Here is a 19580-nt window from a genome sequence, read left to right as displayed (position 1 = left end):
GATATTCGAAATCAGAAGATGGACATGTGCCTAACGTCCTGCAAGACCCTACACTCTCCCTCTAATGCCCTGACTCTCAGTCTCAATCAAGTAAGAATGAGAATCCTAGACTGCTTACCCAATGGAAGATGAACAATCGCTAAGGAATAACTAAAACTAGCAAGAAGCGAACTAACACTTGGCTAATTGCCCAACAACAAAAGTAGAAGAGGAAATGCTGGTAGATGGTTTTCAGAATCAACTTGATGGGCAACAAACTCGACAAGCTTTCACTCATTTAGCAATGCAAGATCTTAGCTACTTTACAGCTACTTTGAGTTTTGTGATTATAGAAGACATAGGAATCTCACCACTACGCCCAACCTTTGCTTAAAATTGTAGCAGAAATGTTGCAAAGCATAAATACCGTCAAGGACAAAATCCTCTAGAAGATGCAAAGCAAAAATATACAACATAAGAGTGTCTGCTCATGTACAAAAACGTGTTAATTCAAATTAATTTTTGAATGAATATCAACAAGGAAAAGGTGGATAATACCGTGTTTAAAATCTTTTATACTGCATCTTTGTCGTACAGAATTGAGCATATTGCTACATTTGATACTTGCATCAACAATTTTCAAGGTACTACCGCATCCAGCTCCGTGTCCACATAAACCAGTCACAGGAAGGATGCCAATCAGGAGTATTTCCATTTCATGACCACGGAAATTTCTGCATTAAGGTGTCCAAAATATTCGTAAAAAGAACAGTTAGAACAACTTTCCACTGAAAGATCAGAATATAAGAGCTCAATATCAATGTAAGTCTGATGAACACATGGAAATTTAATGTACCTTGCAAAAGCTAGCGACCTCTTCCAGAAAGCTGGTTCATTCCACCTGCAGTTTGGGAGCTAAATGGATATTGTAACAGCTTTATAGATTCATCTTCCCTCTGATGAAGTTCCAACGAGGATTTGCGATCCATATGTTTTTTATGTGGACGAGTAAAGATAAGCATTTCCATCAATGAGCTTTTGAAATAAGCAAGAAACATATGGAAGCTAATATTTGTCACTATTCATATACTTTCAACAATTCAAAATACACAAGCAAAGATGAACAATTCATTAAAAGTACACTCAATGTGCTTTTGAGCAACATACATGAGTAATCAAGCCGAATTTACTAATGCTCTAGAATAAGAGCCTAAAGAATTCGATAACCCTAAAATATTTTACTTCCATATGATTTGAAAGCAAGAGAAACTTACAGGAATAAGATTGCTCATCAAATCAGAAAGAGATTCTAAATGACTTTCTAAATATTACAACAATGCTCTACAAAGATTTGCATCCAGAGCTGAAACGATTGAACTAACAATCATATCAGCTCCTATCTGAAGGCTCACCAACTGAATTGTTTCTCCTCAAACGGGATGTACCTCCTCTATCATTGCTGTGAACTAAAGACTCATTGTTTCTTCTACCAACAACTGAGCCGCTGACATATCTGCAGCTCAAAGCTCTACTGATAGAGTTCGACTTAGGCTCAGCCCCATCACCATCTCCCCGAAATTCAGACTGCCCATCATTTCCAGCCATTAAGTCCATCAAATTGCTGCGGAACCCCAAGTCAGAGTAAACCCTCTGGGAATTCCTGAGTGGCGTTGCAAGTCTAGCATCTCCACCATCCAGATCACTTTCTTTTCTCCGCAAGTTCAATTGGCTGGTTCTCGACTCCACAGGTCGTCCCACGGTCTCAACCATCAAACAAGGATTGGTAAAACCATTCCAAGAATGTAGGGGCACCAACTTACTCAACCCACTCAAACATTCAACAACCTCCTTCATTGTTGGCCGCCTCTCCCTACAAGACCTCACACATTTTGCAGCCGCAACTGCCAATTGCTTTCTCACCAAAGGATCCTTGGGAGGTGGAATCCTCGGATCATATACAGCCAACAGTTTCCCTCTCTTAATCAAAGGAATGGCCCAATCCACAATAGAAGGCGGCGAATACGCTACATCAATAGCCTTCCTCCCACTAATAATCTCCAACAACAAAATCCCAAAACTGAAAACATCAGTCTTGGTGCTCAAATTATCAGGAGTCACATAACATGGATCAAGATAACCCATTGTACCAGCTGGAGGAGTAGACCTCAACCTAAAATCATCAAGATGACACCTTAATGCTAACCCAAAATCACCCAAACGTGCATTAAAGTTCCTGTCTATCAACACATTAGCAGACTTAATATCACGATGAATTACAGGAGGGTTCAAAGAATGGAGAATATCAACAGCTTTAGCAGTTTGTAAAGCTAACTTTATCCTCCTCCCCCAACTAATTGAACGAGAATTGGAGTGAAGGACATCATAAAGTGTACCATTAGACATAAACTCAACAACCAAAAGCCTGTCATGAGAATCAGTACTAACACCAACAAGATTAACCAATCTTGGACTTTGCAATTTGGAAAGAATATCAATTTCATTCTCTACCTCATTACAATTATCTGTGCTGAATCTTGGGGCACCTCTAGAAGACCTTTTGACAGCTACAAGACGGCCATTTCGAAGTATTCCTTTATAGACAAGTCCATGGCTGCCCCTACCAAGAAGCTTTTGGTCAGAGAAACCATTAGTGGCAGCTTCAAGATCCCTGTAGTTAAACTCCTGAATTTTGATGGGTTTCTCCTTTTCCTGATTATGGGTTTTCTGAGAATTGGAAATTGAGATGGAAGATTCAGCTCTACATGATAGATAACCCATAAAGTTCTGATTTTTATCCGTAAAGTCACAAGCTTTATGTGTTTTTTTGTATATAAATATGCAAAATCAAGAGGAAAAAAGAAAGTTTTGTGATAGGTTTTTGAGTGATGAAGAGTTTTTTTTCTTTTTGGGTTTATGGGGATTGCAGACTTTGTTGCAGGTTGGCGATAATGGTGAAGAGGGAGGAGAGGTGTTATTGCGGTTGTAATGGTTAAATGAGTTGTCTCCACTGAAATAGAATCCCAAGAATTGCCATAGCTTTATATTTATTTGGATTATGATATAGGATAATTAATGGATGATTTATGGTACCCATTTACCCCAAAATTATCCATATGCCTCATTAAACAAATCTTTCTTCTTTTCATAGTTCTATTACATTCTTGGGTGATATAGTGAATAGGAAATTGATTGCACTTTCAACTTGTTTTCACATACATTAAGTTGGAACTTAAAAAGTGAGTTTTTGAAGTTTTAAAGTTGAAATTGTATTTGAACATATATTTTAGTTAAAAGGAATTTAAAATTTTGTGAGTAAAAATCTTCAAAAACTATTTTAGAACTGTTTTTGAGATTTGAAGATTTTATTTTTAAAATCTACCAAAAAAATAAAAAGAACTCCCAAATTTTATTTTGAAGAGGTTATTATGAGGTTTAGATATTTTATTTTATAACTTTTATTTTCATGATCTCAGTCGATTAAAATTGACACGTCACAATGTATCAAGAGACAATATAATACGAATAATTAGTTAATTAACGACTACAGCCGTGAAGTAAAGATTACTGCATTGGGAACCCCTCAAAATTAAGGGGAAAATATACATGTTTTACTTGGAATCTCTCAAGTAAAAGTAATTTTCCTACACGGTCTTATTTAAGGACGGTAATTTTGATTAATATTATCGTCTAATTTGATAGGAAAAAACATTGCATCTATTGGTTTAATTCAAATAGCTTACTTTTAATTAGTGAAAGAAAAAAGAATTTTAAAATGAGATGAAAAGCGGTAGGAAAAGTGCGAATTACGTAAACTAGAGGGGACGAGACGAAATCTCAACATTCTTCTTCCAATTGTTTAGGTTGCTTAGGAAAGGGAGAGGAATAATGATGGACAAATTTTATGAATTTCAACTAAGTACTTATTAAAAAAAAACTTATTTAGATGGGCGAATAGAAAGGAAAAGGAAATTGAGGTATAGAAATTAATTTTATTAGTAGTCGTAATTACAGAGAGGAGGTTATACAAGTGATTTGTAATTTGGTCAACTGTGGGATACAGTGAGTCTATAAAATATTGGAAATATACTTGTACATTTGTTGCCAATCTCATTGCAGAAAGCTTATATATATTCAAAGGATACCCTCCAAGCCTTTATTATTTTATTTAATTTTTGGGGAAAGAGGAAGAGTGTACCTAGGGATTGCTTGATTATCAAGTGAGAGAGGATCAACCATGACTTTAAAGTCTGACTACAAATTCAAAAAGTATTGGTGCATCACACAGAAGAATATATTCACGGGACAGATGAAACAATTTTTTTGTTGTTGCTAATAGTCTATGAATTAGTATCATATCAGTTACTAGCAGTTAGGATTTTCAACACTTACTGAAATGTTTTTCCCTTTAAATTTATGGAAATTATACACTTAGTTAATTACTACATTGTACGGAGCCTTAGAAGAATGGTAAAGTTAGCCGTGGAAGCAACCACAAATATTTGCATTACCTTATACTGCCTGTCTACATCATATACCACTTGGGTGCGGTCATTCCCCAACGCGAAATGCCTTGTACATCAGGCCGCGTATTTTACTTAATTACTACATTATGTCATACTCCACTTCAACTTGAAATTATATACTACTCGATTACTTATTTACTTGTCTATTAGACTGTTTATGTAGTAAGGGGTACTGTTCATGAAGTCTGACTTTAAATTCTTAGGTTTTCAGAAAGTGTTGGTGCATCACAGAGAATAATATTCACGGGACAGAGAAAACAAATTTTTTGTTTTTGTTTCAAATAGTCTATGATTTCTTTTAATATGTCTATGAATTATTATTATATTAGTTAGTGGTTAGGATTTTGGACACTGATGACTGAAAGGTTTTGTTTCAGTAGGAACACTGATGTCAAGGAAAAAAAGTGGAGAAGACTAGATGCAATATTTGGAGTATGTTATTAAATGGTTTCCATTAACATGTGAGCTTCTTGATTTCTTATGTGATTATTTTCTTTCTTCAATGTAATAGTTGAAAATGGACAAATTGAGATATTCTTCTTTCTTCCAAAAACTTAAGTTTTAGAGCCCGTTTGGATATAAGAAATTTTCATTTTTTTCGAAATATTTTTACTTTTTTTCGAAATCAGCGTTTGGTCATAAATTTTTCAATTTCCACTTGAAGATGCATTTTGGAATTTTTCGAAAATTTGAAAAACTCGAAAAAACTGTTTTTCAAAATTTTCACTTAGATGAATCACAAAACTTCAAAAACAACCCAAAATTATATCATGTCCAAACACAATCTAATTTTCAAATACCATTTTCACTTAAAAAATTTTCACTTTTTTTTTTTTTTTTTGGAATTTTACAATTCTTATGTCCAAACCCCCACATAAACCATGAAAAGAATATTTATCCTGCCATTTATATTCAACCATGGCTATCGAAAACAACCTCTTCACCTACATAAAGTAGGGGTAAAGTTACGTACTCTCTACCCTTTCCAGATCTCACTTGTGAGATTATATAGGATATGTTATTGTTGTTGTTGTTCTTATTTCAAATATATTACTCCTTAGAATCCATTAAACTAAAATGACATGACCTCCTGTAACGTAATTCGAAAATCACCTTCCTTAGCTTAAAAAGTTGAGTCTATCCATCGCGGTAACGCTTTTTTAATTCTTTTTATATTTTAAATTTCTGATCAATATCTTTGTTACTTCTACTTCTAATTAAACTCTTATATGTTATATCTACATATATTCTCGATTTTTATAGTAATAAAAAGAAAACACAAATTTAAGTTTAAGTTGCATCCAACCCCACTTGATTCCTACATATATTTCTAAGAAAATAAGTCACCAATATTAGTTCCTTTTGCGCTGCAAGGTCATTCAACTTTGTCTACTTTTTTCTTTTTAAAAAAATCATTTTCCTTTTTCTTTTTCTCCTTGGGGTGTAAGGTTGATGGAGGGACAAAGGTGGATGAAGCATGTTCAATAGGTACAACTGAATTCAATACTTTTAGTATGAAATATAGATATTTATGTGGAAAGATCACTAACATTATTTTCGAAAACATTAAATTTGATGTTATAATTTCAAAAGCATAATATATAAAAAATGTAGTTCTAGAACCTTAAAAGTTGAACCCATCTACTTTAAATTTTGAATCCACCTCTGCCGAGGGGTGGTATCAACTATCGACCAAAGCTTGAAGAATCTACTTGACAGCCTAAATCGGACTAAAGCACCTAAATTCCAAATTCAAAACCCTATTTCTACCTAACGCACGTTTTCTCGACATTCATTACTTCTTTATTGAATAAAATTGTATCCAACTAAAAAAATGAAGTAGGTTAGATATATATGTTGATATATGAGATGTCTATCACTCTATTGAATAAATTGTACCCAAATAAATTTTCTTTAGTGAAGTTTTCCCCTTCCTATATATATTTGTAATGAATGATGTTCTTATTTGAAGGAAATAAAGAAGCTTAATCCTTATTCAGATACTCAATAGAACTAAGAGTAGTTTAAGTATTAGGTAGTAATAATATTGGTGAATGGAGATTACGAAAAACAAAATGAAAATAAAAAATGAAAAAGTTTAGTCATGTTCCAACTTTCCTTCTGTATCACCGTATCAAATAATACTCCTACTAACTAAGAATAGGAAAAAACAGCCTAAAGTATGAAAATAGAATGCCAAGAATTTTTTGGAAGATGACAAGGTGTATTGTCTTCACCCAAGGGTTGCGCTGGAATAGCTAGGATCTCAGAATCCTTAGCCAGGAGTCTCGTGTGTCAAACTTGAAAAATGAAAAAAAAAATCGTGGTAGAGAGTGTTTCACCTTTATATGAACCTTACGCAACGTGAATTCGGATTAGTCGGAGTACTAATATGAATATCGAACACTAGGTAGGAAAAAACCCCAATTGGCAAGTTCATTTCAAGCCAGTTAAGAATGTTCGCACAAATAAAAAATTTGAGGACCCACATTACGATAAACTATAGGATATTCTCAAGTTTGGCTTTTCATTGCCTCATTGGTTTTGCAGATAAGATAAAAGAGTGAATTTTTCGGATATGAATGCCAGAGATGGCTTCCAAAAATATTAAAATGATGTCCGATTGTGGTCCTTACAAGGAGCTGGGGTTAATTAATATATTGGAATGTGCAATGTAGCTTTCATGTAACAGAGTTTGTTCAATTTTGTAGGGTTCGTTTTCAAGAAAAATAATATTTTTTTTGTTTCTTTATGTGTGAGAGGGCTAGATTATATTAGTTGCTACTAATGGAAATTAACTGTTACATATGAATATACTCCTCCGTTCACTTTTATTTGGCATGTATATAAAAAATAGATTTTTATTTTTACTTGTCACTTTACGCATATCAAGAGAAGACAAATTTTTTTCTCCCTATTATACCCACATTATTTATTACTCATTTCAAATCATTTTCTCAAATTCAATAAAATATGCATCAATTAATATGGGTATCATGGTAAATTATGCACTTTATTTATTATTTTTTAATGGACGTGAAAAGTTAAAACGTGCCAAGTAAAAGTGACGGAGGGAGTATTTGGTAAGTAAATTTTGAGATACGTCGAGAAATTTAATACGTTCTTGATCGAAAAAATATCCTGAGTTGGTCATTATACTCCGCAAGATTTGGCTTTACAAATCCCACAAATAAATTTAAGACGAAAAACAAATAGAACAAAAATGTATAATTGTCCCAACTCCCAAACATCCTAAAACCTACTACACCAAAGTACCACGTGGTTACTTAATTGGCTAAGCAATTCAATCATGCATCCTTCTCTCTTTTATAATGGGGAGTATAATAGCCAAATAGGGAAGTTTACCCAAAAGATAATATTGCCCAAGTAATGACTGTTGTACAGGAGACTAACGTGATTAAAATCGATAAAATCAACAATAACGCATCGATTTTATGAAGCAAATCAATTAGTTTCGGGTGACGATGATTTAGACTAACGGTATTTACATTTAAAAGATGATGTTATTTGAACTCGTGGTTTCTTTTGTTTGATTTGGAGTTACGAAACAAAATTTGAGGAGAGATTTTTTGTCCCACATTCAAAAATTATATAAAAATTATGATTAAAACATAGACAAGTAAAATAAATTATTTAAACTATTCCTTTTCAATTCTAAGAAACAATTTAAGCCTCAAGAGTGCACTCTAGTTGTTCGTCAGGTTAAGGGTTACACTGGAATCCTAAGTTGACCAAAATTAATTTAGTAATACTACTAGCTAACACTCGAAAATATTATTAGTTTTTATTTCCTCTTTTCCCGCAATTCCAACCGTGATATTCGCTATAAAGTGCTAGGCAATTAGTCATGATATAATACTCTTCTTTGGGAACTCAATGGATACAAAGAAAGTGGTGGTGGTTATTGGACTTGGAGAAAGGGGAATATATATTGAAGCTTTATTTGAAACAATGACCACATCTTTTACATATATTGATTTATCAAAAAATGCAAGTGGTCAATATGAACATTGTTACTGACAAATGAAGGAAAAGGTAATGTTACTTTTTGAAATTATATAAAGAAGATTTCATGGAAAAAACAGATATTTGGAAAGTTTACAGGTCAAACATTGACGCAAGCATCTTTAAAGGACAGCTAAGGGACTTCAAATTAAGGGGTGGATTTGACATTCAATTAAGGGCCCGTTTGGCCATAAAAAACATCCTTTTTTTTTTTTTGAAATAAGTGTTTGGCCATGAAATTTATGATTTTAACTTGAAGATGAATTTCAAATTTTTTTGAAAATTTAAAAAACTCCAAAATATTTTCAAAGTTTTCACTTCAATCACTCACAAAAATTCAAAATATCTCAAAATTATATTCATGTCCAAACATAACTCTAATTTTCAAATACCATTTTTACTTGATTTTTTATCCCCGAAATTTTACAATTTTTATGTCCAACCGCCCACTAAGTTTCATGAAGTAAAGTGAAACTTAATGCAACGACTTCATTTTTCATCCTTCTTTGAGCCGAGAGTTTACCAAAAATAGCATCTCTACCTTCTTATAGTAAAGGTAATGTATGTATACTTATTCTCTCCAGACCATACTTATGAATTTTTACTATGTTATTATTATTGTTGTTATTGAAATAAAGTGAAATCACCCATCTTCGAAGTTAAAATGGGTAAGAGACGTAAGAAAGAGGTAGAATTTGTACTCATTTTCTCTATTGGTGCAATTTAATTTCCTATAGAATGTTTCCATTGCCTCAATTTTCAGGTTAGTTTCCTGTAAACACATTTGAAATGACCAGATTGTACAGTCTTTTATATTATCAATATATAAAAGTTAAGCAATAAGCTTAATTCAGCTTTTCCAGCAAAGTAGTTAACTATAATTATTACTTTATCCCTGAAATGTAGCCAAACAGGAAATTACTAAACCTTTTACTTTCCCTTTTCTTCCTAAGTTTCCAAACAAGTTCCCACCTACCTCTTGCCATGGGACAAGAGAGTTAGCTAGTCATGTTCCAATATTCCTTCTATATCACTCTATAAACTTGTAGTAATAATTTAGAATTAAGAAAAAAAAAAAAGCCAAAGTATGAAAGTGGAATGCCAAGAATTTTGTGGAAGATATATGAGAAGATGCATAACCTTACAGAATAATGAAGAGAAAGGTTTATAGCAAGTCCATATCAAGCCAGTTCAGAATTAAATAATTTGAGGACCCATCTTATAGTAAAACTAGAGGATACACATCTTGGCTTTATTATTGGTATTCCAAAAAGAGTAAATTGTTTGATATGAATGCCAGAGATGGCTTCCAAAATACCTAAACAATGTCCTACTGTGGTGGTCCTTACGAGGAGCTCGGATCATTTAATATGAGTCCGAAATCTAAATGGCAACTTTTTGGACTCAAAATACGTTTCTACAATTTAAAAAAAAATTACTTTTCTACCTAGAACGCAGTATAATACTGCGTTTCAATATAGTGCAGTATTATACTGCATTTTACACCTGCGTTTTAAGGATTACTTTTGTAGAAATCCTTAAAAAGTTAAAGGACTATGCACAAAGGTGCCTTTTTTTTCAATTGGTGGGCCAATGGGGGTAAAAGAATAACGAATCTTACGGCAAAATCATATCTTAATTTGTGGTCTGATTAAGGATTTCAACACATTAAGTAAAATATCTCCAAGAATGAACAAAAAACATGTTATTCGTTAAGCATTAATTTTACCAGTAAAAAGGAGCACAATGGGGAGCAGAAAAATTAGTAACTGTACCTCTCATCAAAATAGCCCCATAACTCAGAAAATTAAAGAATTCGAAAACCTAGAAGGCCAGAAGTTTACACACGCATACACACACACGGGAGAAACCGACAAGACACAAACTTTCATCAAATAGCCCAAAAGTCCCCCAAAATCAGGTTTAGGCATTACTAAAAGAACACAATTGATTTGCAGGAGAGAACAAGATAATCGTACACAAACAAAAACAATGTAGCTCTAATCAAAACACCATATTCATAGCTCAGAAAATTAAAGAATGCGAAAACTCACGCGCGCACACACACACAAAAAAAAAAAACCAGCAACACACAAACCCAAAAGTTTCCCCCAAAATCAGGTTTAAGCATTACTAAAAAGACCCAATTGATTTGCAGGAGAGAACAAGATAATCATACACAAACTAAAACAACGACGTTAAATCAGTTAAATCAGAGGAGCAAAACCCAGATGCCAAAAAATAAGAGGAAATAAAAAAAAGACTCACCTAATCAAATGTAAGGAACAAAGGTGTAAAACGCAGTATAATACTGCACTTTAGTAAAACGCAGTATTATACTGCATTTTACTTTAACGGCTAAAATTTCGTTAAAGTAAAACGCAGTATTTGTATTATACTGCGTTTTAGGTAGAAAAGTAACCTTTTTTTTTTTAAAAATCGTAAAAAAGTATATTAAGTCCAAAAAGTTGCCATTTAGGTTTTGGACTCCATTTAATATCGCACTGTGAAATGCAGCTTTCATGTAACAAAGAGTTTGTTCAGTTTTGGAGGGTAGGTTTCCAAGATTGAAAGTGTTTTTTTTTCCGGGTGTGGGTGTATTATCAGATTTTTTTTCAACAAAAAAGAAGACTATTTTCACTACATAATTAAGGGGTTCCAAATTTAGAGGCCCAGACGTCTAGTACGCAAGGGGGGATTTGCATCTATACCCGTTTTTTAGGTTACGTTTTAACTTGTGTCCGCTTTGCAAAAAAAATTGCAAGCGTACCCACTTTTTCACGTAACTTCAGCATATGGGGCTGAAGTAGCAAAGGCAATCACGCAAAACTTCAGCATTCTAGTAGACGGGCCTGAAGTAGCAAAGGCAATACGCTGAAGTTTTTTTGTCCTGGATAAGATGCTGAAGTTATTTAGTTCATTTGTAAAGACTTCAACACTAAAATAGCTAAAATTTTTTTGTCCTGGATTCATTAGTTTTGTCATAAAACTTTTTCAAAAACTTCAGCAGAAGATGCTGAAGTTATTTAGTTCATTTGTAAAAACTTCAACACTAAAATAGCTGAAATTTTTTTGTCCTGGGTCATTAGTTTTGTCATAAAACTTTTTCAAAAACTTCAACAGAAGATGCTGAAGTTATTTAGTTCATTTGTAAAAACTTCAGCACTAAATAAGCTGAAGTTTTTTTGTCCTGGATAAGCTTTTTCAAAAACTTCAGCAGAAGATGCTGAAGTTATTTAGTTCATTTGTAAAAACTTTAGCACTATATAAGCTGAAGTTTTTTGTTCCTGGATTCATTAGTTTGTTCATTAAAGCTCTTTAAAAACTTCTAAGTCAGAAGATGCCGTTATTTAGTTCATTTGTAAAAACTTTAGCACTATATAAGCTGAAGTTTTTTTTGTCCTGGATTCATTAGTTTTGTCATAAAGCTCTTTTAAAAACTTCAGCAGAAGATGCCGTTATTTAGTTCATTTCTAAAAACTTCAGCACTATATAAGCTGAAGTTTTTGAAAAAGCTTTCTAACTTACTAGATAAATAATCACCTTATCCTTTCATAGTGTATTACTATTATAAAATAATTAGATTGCCAACAATATCTAAATCATAAATTTTGGAAACAATAAACATGAAAAGAACATAATTACGTAGAAATATTCATAAATTATTGTGTACTAACTTACGTAATTATTTATAATTTATTTTTAAATAATCTGATAAACATACTTATGACAATCATCCCATGAACTGAAGTTTCATAGCAACACCAACAGCAGCAGAAGAAAGAAGAAGAAGAAGAAAACGAAGGAGGAGAAGGAGGAGGAGAAAGGGGGTTGGAGTTGTTTAAAAAGTGGCTACAAGTTAAAACTTTTAAAAAAAATGGGTATAAGTTAAATGGGGGCGACCAAATAGGGCGCCCCGTGTAATTTTTACCAATCTAGGTTGCTCAAAGTATGTTTAACAGGTTATAATCCTTCTATCTGACAACACGTTTTTCTTGTTTGGAGTACAGGCATTGCATTCAATTCAAGAAGCATGACTTAATGTGATAAATAGGGTGAGCCCGAAACCTAATTGTTGTGGTTTTGGACTCAAAATATGTTTCTAATGCTAAAAAACGAAGTTACATTTCTATATATAACGCAGTATTACACCGCGCTATATTTTAACGGTGTTTCTGCAGTTAAAGTATAGCACGGTCTAATACCGCGTTATATATAGCGCGGTGTACTGCCGCGCTATACCCTCTCATTAAAAAACCCTCCTTCTTCCCCAACGACAGAACCAGACTTCCCCCATTTTAAAAAAAAACACAACAGCAGCGGTCCCTCCCTATTTTTCTCCAAAAAAAATTCGAGTGGACCCCACCCGTCACACAAAAAGATAAGATTGTAGGTCCCATATCCTATCCAAGCCTTCTATTGTTGTGGTTTCCTCGTTTCAGGCTCAAAATTTCAATTTATCGACTTTTCTAAAAATATAAATCAAGGTATTCCGATTTAGTTTATGTCGAAACTCGTATAATAATGCATATTAATTGTCTTGAATGTGTTTCCATGTTGTTTTGTGTTTTGTTTGCGATTAAACTAGTATGTTATTTTTATCCAGATTAAGATATTAGTGTTTTAAAAAAATATTTAAAAGTTGAGAAATTATTCTTTTTGTTAATAAAAATATTCATAAATTTCTTTTACTGTTTTATATGTAACTTCGTGAATATTATGTTATTAAAATATATTTTTTGTTTTTATTTAGTTTAGATCATTTATTTGCTTAAAGATTAGTGCCCTTTTAGCGTAGTAAAATGTAGAGCCTTTTAGCGTAGTAAAATGTAGAGCCTTTTAGCGTAGAATCCCTGTAGTTTAAGTATCTATTATATTGATAGATCAAATACAAACTCTGTCCAATTACGATTTACAAAAATTAATTATTTAATTATAAAACAAAAACACAAAATTACGAAAATATTAAAATTGACGCACATAAGAATTCAGGATAGCTTGGTGCTACTGCCTCAAATATCGAGCCTGGAACCCATAGGTATATACTCTGTCCAATTACAATTTATAAAAATTTAATTATTTAATTTACAAAACAAACACACAAAATTATAAAAATATTGGAATGGACAAACATAAGAATTCAGGATAGCTTGTGCTACTAGGCCTCAAATATCGAGCCTGGGACCCATAGATATATACTCTGTCCAATTAAAAAATAATTATCTAATTTACAAAATAAACACACAAAATTATAAAAATATTAAAATTAACACACATAAGAATTCAGGATAGCTTGGTGCTACTGGGCCTCAAATAACGAGCCTGGAACCCATAGACATATACTTTCTCCAATTAAATAATTAAAAATTAATTATTTAATTTACAAAACAAACACACAAAATTATAAAAATATTGAAATTGACACACATAAGAATTTAGGATAGCTTGGTGCTACTGGGCCTCAAATATCGAGTCTGGAACCCATAGATATATACTCTGTCTAATTAAATAATTAAAATTAATTATTTAATTTACAAAACAAACACACAAAATAATAAAAATATTAAAATTGACACACATAACAATTGAGCATAGCTTGATGCTACTGGACCTTAAATATCGAGCTTGGAACACATAGATATATACTCTGTCCAATTAAATAATTAAAAATTAATTATTTTATTTACAAAACAAACACACAAAATTATAAAACTATTGAAATTGACACACATAAGAATTCAGGATAACTTGGTGCTACCGGGCCTCAAATGTCGAACTTGGAACCCATAGATATATACTCTGTCCAATTAGAATTTACAAAAATTAATTATTTAATTTATAAAACAAACACACAAAATTATGAAAAGTATTAAAATTGACAAACATAAGAATTCAGGATAGCTTGGTGCTACTGAGCCTCAAATATCGAGCCTGGGACCCATAGATATATACTCTGTCCAATTACAATTTATAAAAATTCATTATTTAATTTATAAAACAAACACACAAAATTATAAAAAGTTCAGTATAGCTTGGTGCTACTGGGCCTCAAATATCGAGCCTGGAACCCATAAATATATACTCTATCCAATTACAATTTACAAAAATTAATTATTTAATTTATAAAACAAACACACAAAATTATGAAAAGTATTGAAATTGACACACATAAGAATTCAGGATAGCTTGGTGCTACTGCGCCTCAAATATCGAACCTAGAACCCATACATATATACTCTGTCCAATTACAATTCACAAAAATTAATTATTTAATTTATAAAACAATCACACAAAATTATGAAAAGTATTAAAATTGACACACATAAGAATTCAGGATAGTTTGGTGCTACTGGGCCTCAAATATCGAGCCTGGAACCCATAGATATATACTCTGTCCAATTACAATTTACAAAAATTAATTATTTAATTTATAAAAAAAACACATAATTAATATTGTTTAATTTACAGTAGACGACATGGACGTGCCGCCTGTGCATCCTGGACCTTTCTCCGATGAGCTATTAGTGTTACAGGGCGATCATAGGTTCGCCTACGTATGGGAGGGAGAGCTACTGGTCCAGCCTCTCCGCGCTAGGAGAGTGGCGACTTGTAGGACTTTATGAGGGGCAGAGATTTCCATCCCCGTGTAGTCCAACGCCTGCGGGATACGGGCTTCTACAGGATTTTTGAGATTGGCGGCTGTAGCTCGACTGGTCTCTGATCACGGCCTTGATAGAGCGGTGGCGACCGCAGACGCACACTTTCCACCTGCCCATTGGCGAGGACACCATCACGATGCAGGATGTTGAGGTTTTATATGGGATGCCTGCTGATGGACTGCCCGTTGCACTACCTCAGGGTATGAGATATATGTCGCGTGTCCAGTATTTGGACTTGTTACAGCAGCTCACTGGTTCAGGCCACAGGATGACACTGTATGTTCAGGGGTCAGTCGCATTGGTTTGACAGCTATTAGACAGCATTTGGAGATATTGCACCCCGACATCACCGGCGAGACAAATGATTTACATATTCACCGGTATACGAGGTTGGTGCTGATCCTTCTTTTTGGAGGGGTCTTATTCCCGAACAATTCGGGAAATCTAGTGAGTTTGCGATTTCTACATCATCTTCTGCAGCTAGATGCTTTACCCAGTACAGCTGGGGTGCTGCTGTTCTCGCTTACATGTACAAGCATCTGTGCAGGGCGAGCATGGGCACCCAGAGCGACGCATGTGGTTTTCTACCGCTTCTACAGGTGACAACATATTCGAATACTCTGTTCATTACTTCCAATTCTATCTAGTCAAAATTTATCTTAAACTTTACGTCAACTTTGTATGTTAGGTTTGGTCCCGGGAGCGGTTCCTGCCGTTGCAGCTACCTTTGCCACTATTACCTCCGGATGTACCACCTCCGTTTCTCCCTCTAGATAGGAGGTGGGTTCTCCGACGTGGATATGTACGAGATTATGTTGCTCATCGTAATCTCCCCCTTTGGAGGGATGTGTAGGATATGCTAGAGGGCGCACAGGTAAATGTGTACCTAAACTTACTTGGTATAGATTCACTTGTGTTGCACATACTCACTTTTATGTTCTTATTTGATAGTCCATTTGGGCGCCATACAGCGACGACTTGATAGGTGGCCTGCCCGATTATTGCTTGGCCGACCGACTGATTTGGAGCACTTCCGTCCCGCTGATGTGCCTCGATATTGTGGAGCATCATGCCACGGAGTGGGTGCTTCGCCAGTTTGGCCATCCGCAGTATATACCGAGGGGGCCTACATGGGAGGCTACACATTATCAGCGTGATGATCATTCCATGGCGGACGACGCATTTGTAGCATGGCTAGAGGCGCAGGGCCATACTTGGGACCGGCGAGAAGACCTGATTCTGCCCCCACCTTCACAGATCCAGACAGTGACTATTTAGCTCTATACGTCCTAGTACCGCCGCGTTACCTGACTTTTTGTCGGGAATCCTAATCATCAAGCTGGCGATCGGTACAGACCATAAGCCGGGAGGCACGAGGCACTGGTATGTTATTTGGTATTCTTACTTATAACTGTGATATAGCGTTCTGTAACTAACTTTTCACATGTTTTGCAGGCTATTGGCCTACATTTATTCCACCAGTTGGGACTGCAGATGCAGCAACATGCCGGCGATCCTGCGGTCGCTTTCCTGGAGTATGGCCAGCAGGTGATAGAGCTGGCTGTCCGGACACTGCAGCGAGCTAGAGAGGGTGAGCGCTTAGATCACGACCCCGATTATGTGGCGCCAGAGCACTACCATTGGGGTAGGCCTATCGCACGCCCGAGGGGACGAGGATGAGGCAGGGCTGTCCCACGAGGCAAGGGTGCCCCACGGGGTCGTGGGGGCCGGTGAGGAGGTGGTCCCTAGCAAGGGGGCGTTGAGGCACCTGTTGAGGCACCTGATGAGGAGGTTGGAGCTGATCTGCCGGGTGACATTCCTCAGCCAGACGAGCATCCCAGCAGCATGCCGTCGTACAGCCTTCAGCTGGCGCTGCCAGCATTGCAGGTGACCCCGTTAGAGCCATTGTTGATTATTGGCACGAGCTTCACCGGAGGTTGGGAGCAGTACTTTTTAGGCCCATCGACCGCAGTTGAGGATCGGCCGACCCAAGACGTGGATGGTGGGTGCAGGTTGAGTTTTGGCTCATCGTCGTCGGGTGCTGTGGATCTATCACAAGCGCAGGTATGTTTGTATTACTATTAAATTTTAATTTGTTTTTTTTTTCAATCTTCATATTGATTCACCATAAATTAATTTTTAATTTTCTTATTAAGGCTTCATCCCAGCCCGTAACAGAGGCCACTTTGTGCGATGCTGAGGACACCACGGATGCTTATATTCAGGAGCCCGACGAGACCATGGTAAGAAAATGTTTTTGACTTAACACGTACATTACTAATATACATTTTCATATACTGAGCTTACTTATTGTTTTGTAGGTTGCTGATGGACCGACGACCCCTTCCACCTACCCTGCCAGCCTAACTGACAATCATGCTGTAGTGCATCCTCATATAAAAAGGCGACGTGATGAGGATGATCCTGATAGTGTATCCGGGCGGGAGGGGATGCGCCTCAGGCCATCGGCTGCATTGAAGCACAAGGGCTGTGGGACTCATTGATTTTCTTTTTTTTTGTATTTTATGTAAATAATAAATTATGTAAATAATAACAACAATTTTTTATGTTTACGTAATATCCGCATTATGTTTTTATTACCCCGTTTCTTCTTTATTTTAACACTACAACACAAACACAAACATAGAAACTTAACATAACTTAAATTCAGTACAACTAATGAAAACACATGACACGGGAAACATAAAGATACACTACTACGCTCAACACGTACATGTCATTGTTTAGTCACCACCGCCTAGTATTCTCTGCTCCAACCACTTAAATTTTTCTTCCAGCTTATTTTTTTCTTCTTCCACCTCTTTGAGTTTCTCCTTCAACTCCGGAACTTCTCGTTTGTATTGTCGCTCTCTTTCCCACTGTTTCAAGGTCAAATAATGAAGATACTGCAACTTTTCTTTGTAGTATTCCTGCTGACAGAGTTCATCACTCTATACCTCAAAATTGCAAACAGGTTCGTCGGGAACCCTATAAAACTTGTTCATACACGTCCAGTAGCGGCGTCCAGCTTCACCATCATCCCAACAGTCTTGCATCACGCATTTTTTGCCGCACTCGCACCTTGGTACGTAAAGGGGTTCAGACATTTGTTAAAGCGTAAAAAAAAACCTTGCTTTTATGGAAATATTTGCTATTGGTTATTGTTAAGCGCAGAAAATAACTAGAGGTTATTTATAGGCAAGGCAACACAGAAAACATAGTACTTAACCACGCTATACATATTGACTTTTTCTGAAACGAAACAACTTTTTTGCAGTCGTTCAACTTTTTAGACCGATAAGACAACACAAAAACATAGTACTTAACCGCGCTATACATATTGACTATCTAAAACGAAACAACTTTTTCGCAGTCGGTCAGCTTTTCAGACCGACAAGACAACACACAAAACGTAGTATTTAACCGCGCTATACATATTGACTTTTTCTGAAACAAAACAGCTTTTTCGCAGTTGGTCAGCTTTTCAGACCGACAAGGCAACACACAAAACGTAGTATTCAACCGCGCTACAAATATTGACTTTTTCTGAAACAAAACAGCTTTTCCGTAGTCGGTCAGCTTTTCTGACCGAAAAGACAACACACAAAACGTAGTATTCAACCGCGCTATATATATTCACTCAAAACGTAGTATTTAACCGCTATATATCCTGTTTGTACTAATCCGTTTTTACTTGGTACTAGGATGTGTTTGTCTTGATTTATCCTTTTATTATCTTTTATTTTTATGTATGTTTCTTTAGTTATGGTTGTAGTGCTTTTTTCTCTTGAAGTATTATGTTATGCAATTTTAATCTTCATATTGGTCTTCTTTACTAACACCAATAAGTTGAATGTTGGAACTATCATATCATCATCTAAATTCAAAAGGTCATGTTAGATAATAAGATGTAACAAGGCTGTGGAACATAATTTTATTTGATAAATCTTGCAACATAAATGTTAGTTTATATGAGTCCACCAAACTATAGAGTACCTGATCCTCTATGAGTTTCCACTGAGAATACTTATGAAGCAGTAAGTAAAAGAGACACTGGATTTTTACGTGGAAAAATCCCTCTCGAGGGGACAAAAACCACGACCTACACTTGTAGGCTTTCAACTTCACTAACTTGTAATCTTACTATTACAAGCCACTTTGTAATGACTCTACTACAAAGACTTCAACTTAACTAACTTGTGATACTTTTACCACAAGCCACTTTGTCACTCTCTAGTTACGAAGACTTTAACTTATGACTAACTCTAGTCACAACACAAACTTAGAAGGTTTGTGATTTTGGTTTTCCTAAAACTCAGCTTCTAAGAAAGCAAGATAGGAATTACAATGAAGAACAATCACAAAGTTACAACTCAACTAAGGACAACAAAAT

General features: G+C 35.1%; 1 protein-coding gene across 1 annotated transcript; it reads right to left on the bottom strand.

The window, feature by feature from the left end:
* Positions 1-1036: 1036 nt before the first annotated feature.
* Positions 1037-3048, bottom strand: LOC109213663 (serine/threonine-protein kinase-like protein At3g51990). Its single transcript, XM_019377490.1, has one exon. The coding sequence runs from the start codon at positions 2755-2757 to the stop codon at positions 1369-1371; it is 1389 nt and encodes a 462-aa protein (XP_019233035.1). The 5' UTR covers positions 2758-3048; the 3' UTR covers positions 1037-1368.
* Positions 3049-19580: the final 16532 nt, after the last annotated feature.

Source organism: Nicotiana attenuata, unplaced genomic scaffold, assembly GCF_001879085.1.
Source record: "Nicotiana attenuata strain UT unplaced genomic scaffold, NIATTr2, whole genome shotgun sequence".
NCBI classification, from domain to species: domain Eukaryota; kingdom Viridiplantae; phylum Streptophyta; class Magnoliopsida; order Solanales; family Solanaceae; genus Nicotiana; species Nicotiana attenuata.
The sequence above is the reverse complement of the archived record's forward strand: the minus strand, read 5'-3'. Positions and strand labels throughout refer to the sequence as shown.

What these genes read in the sequence shown, in the direction of transcription:
- LOC109213663 (XM_019377490.1), bottom strand. Translation starts at nt 2,757, where the DNA reads ATGGGTTATCTATCATGTAGAGCTGAATCTTCCATCTCAATTTCCAAT.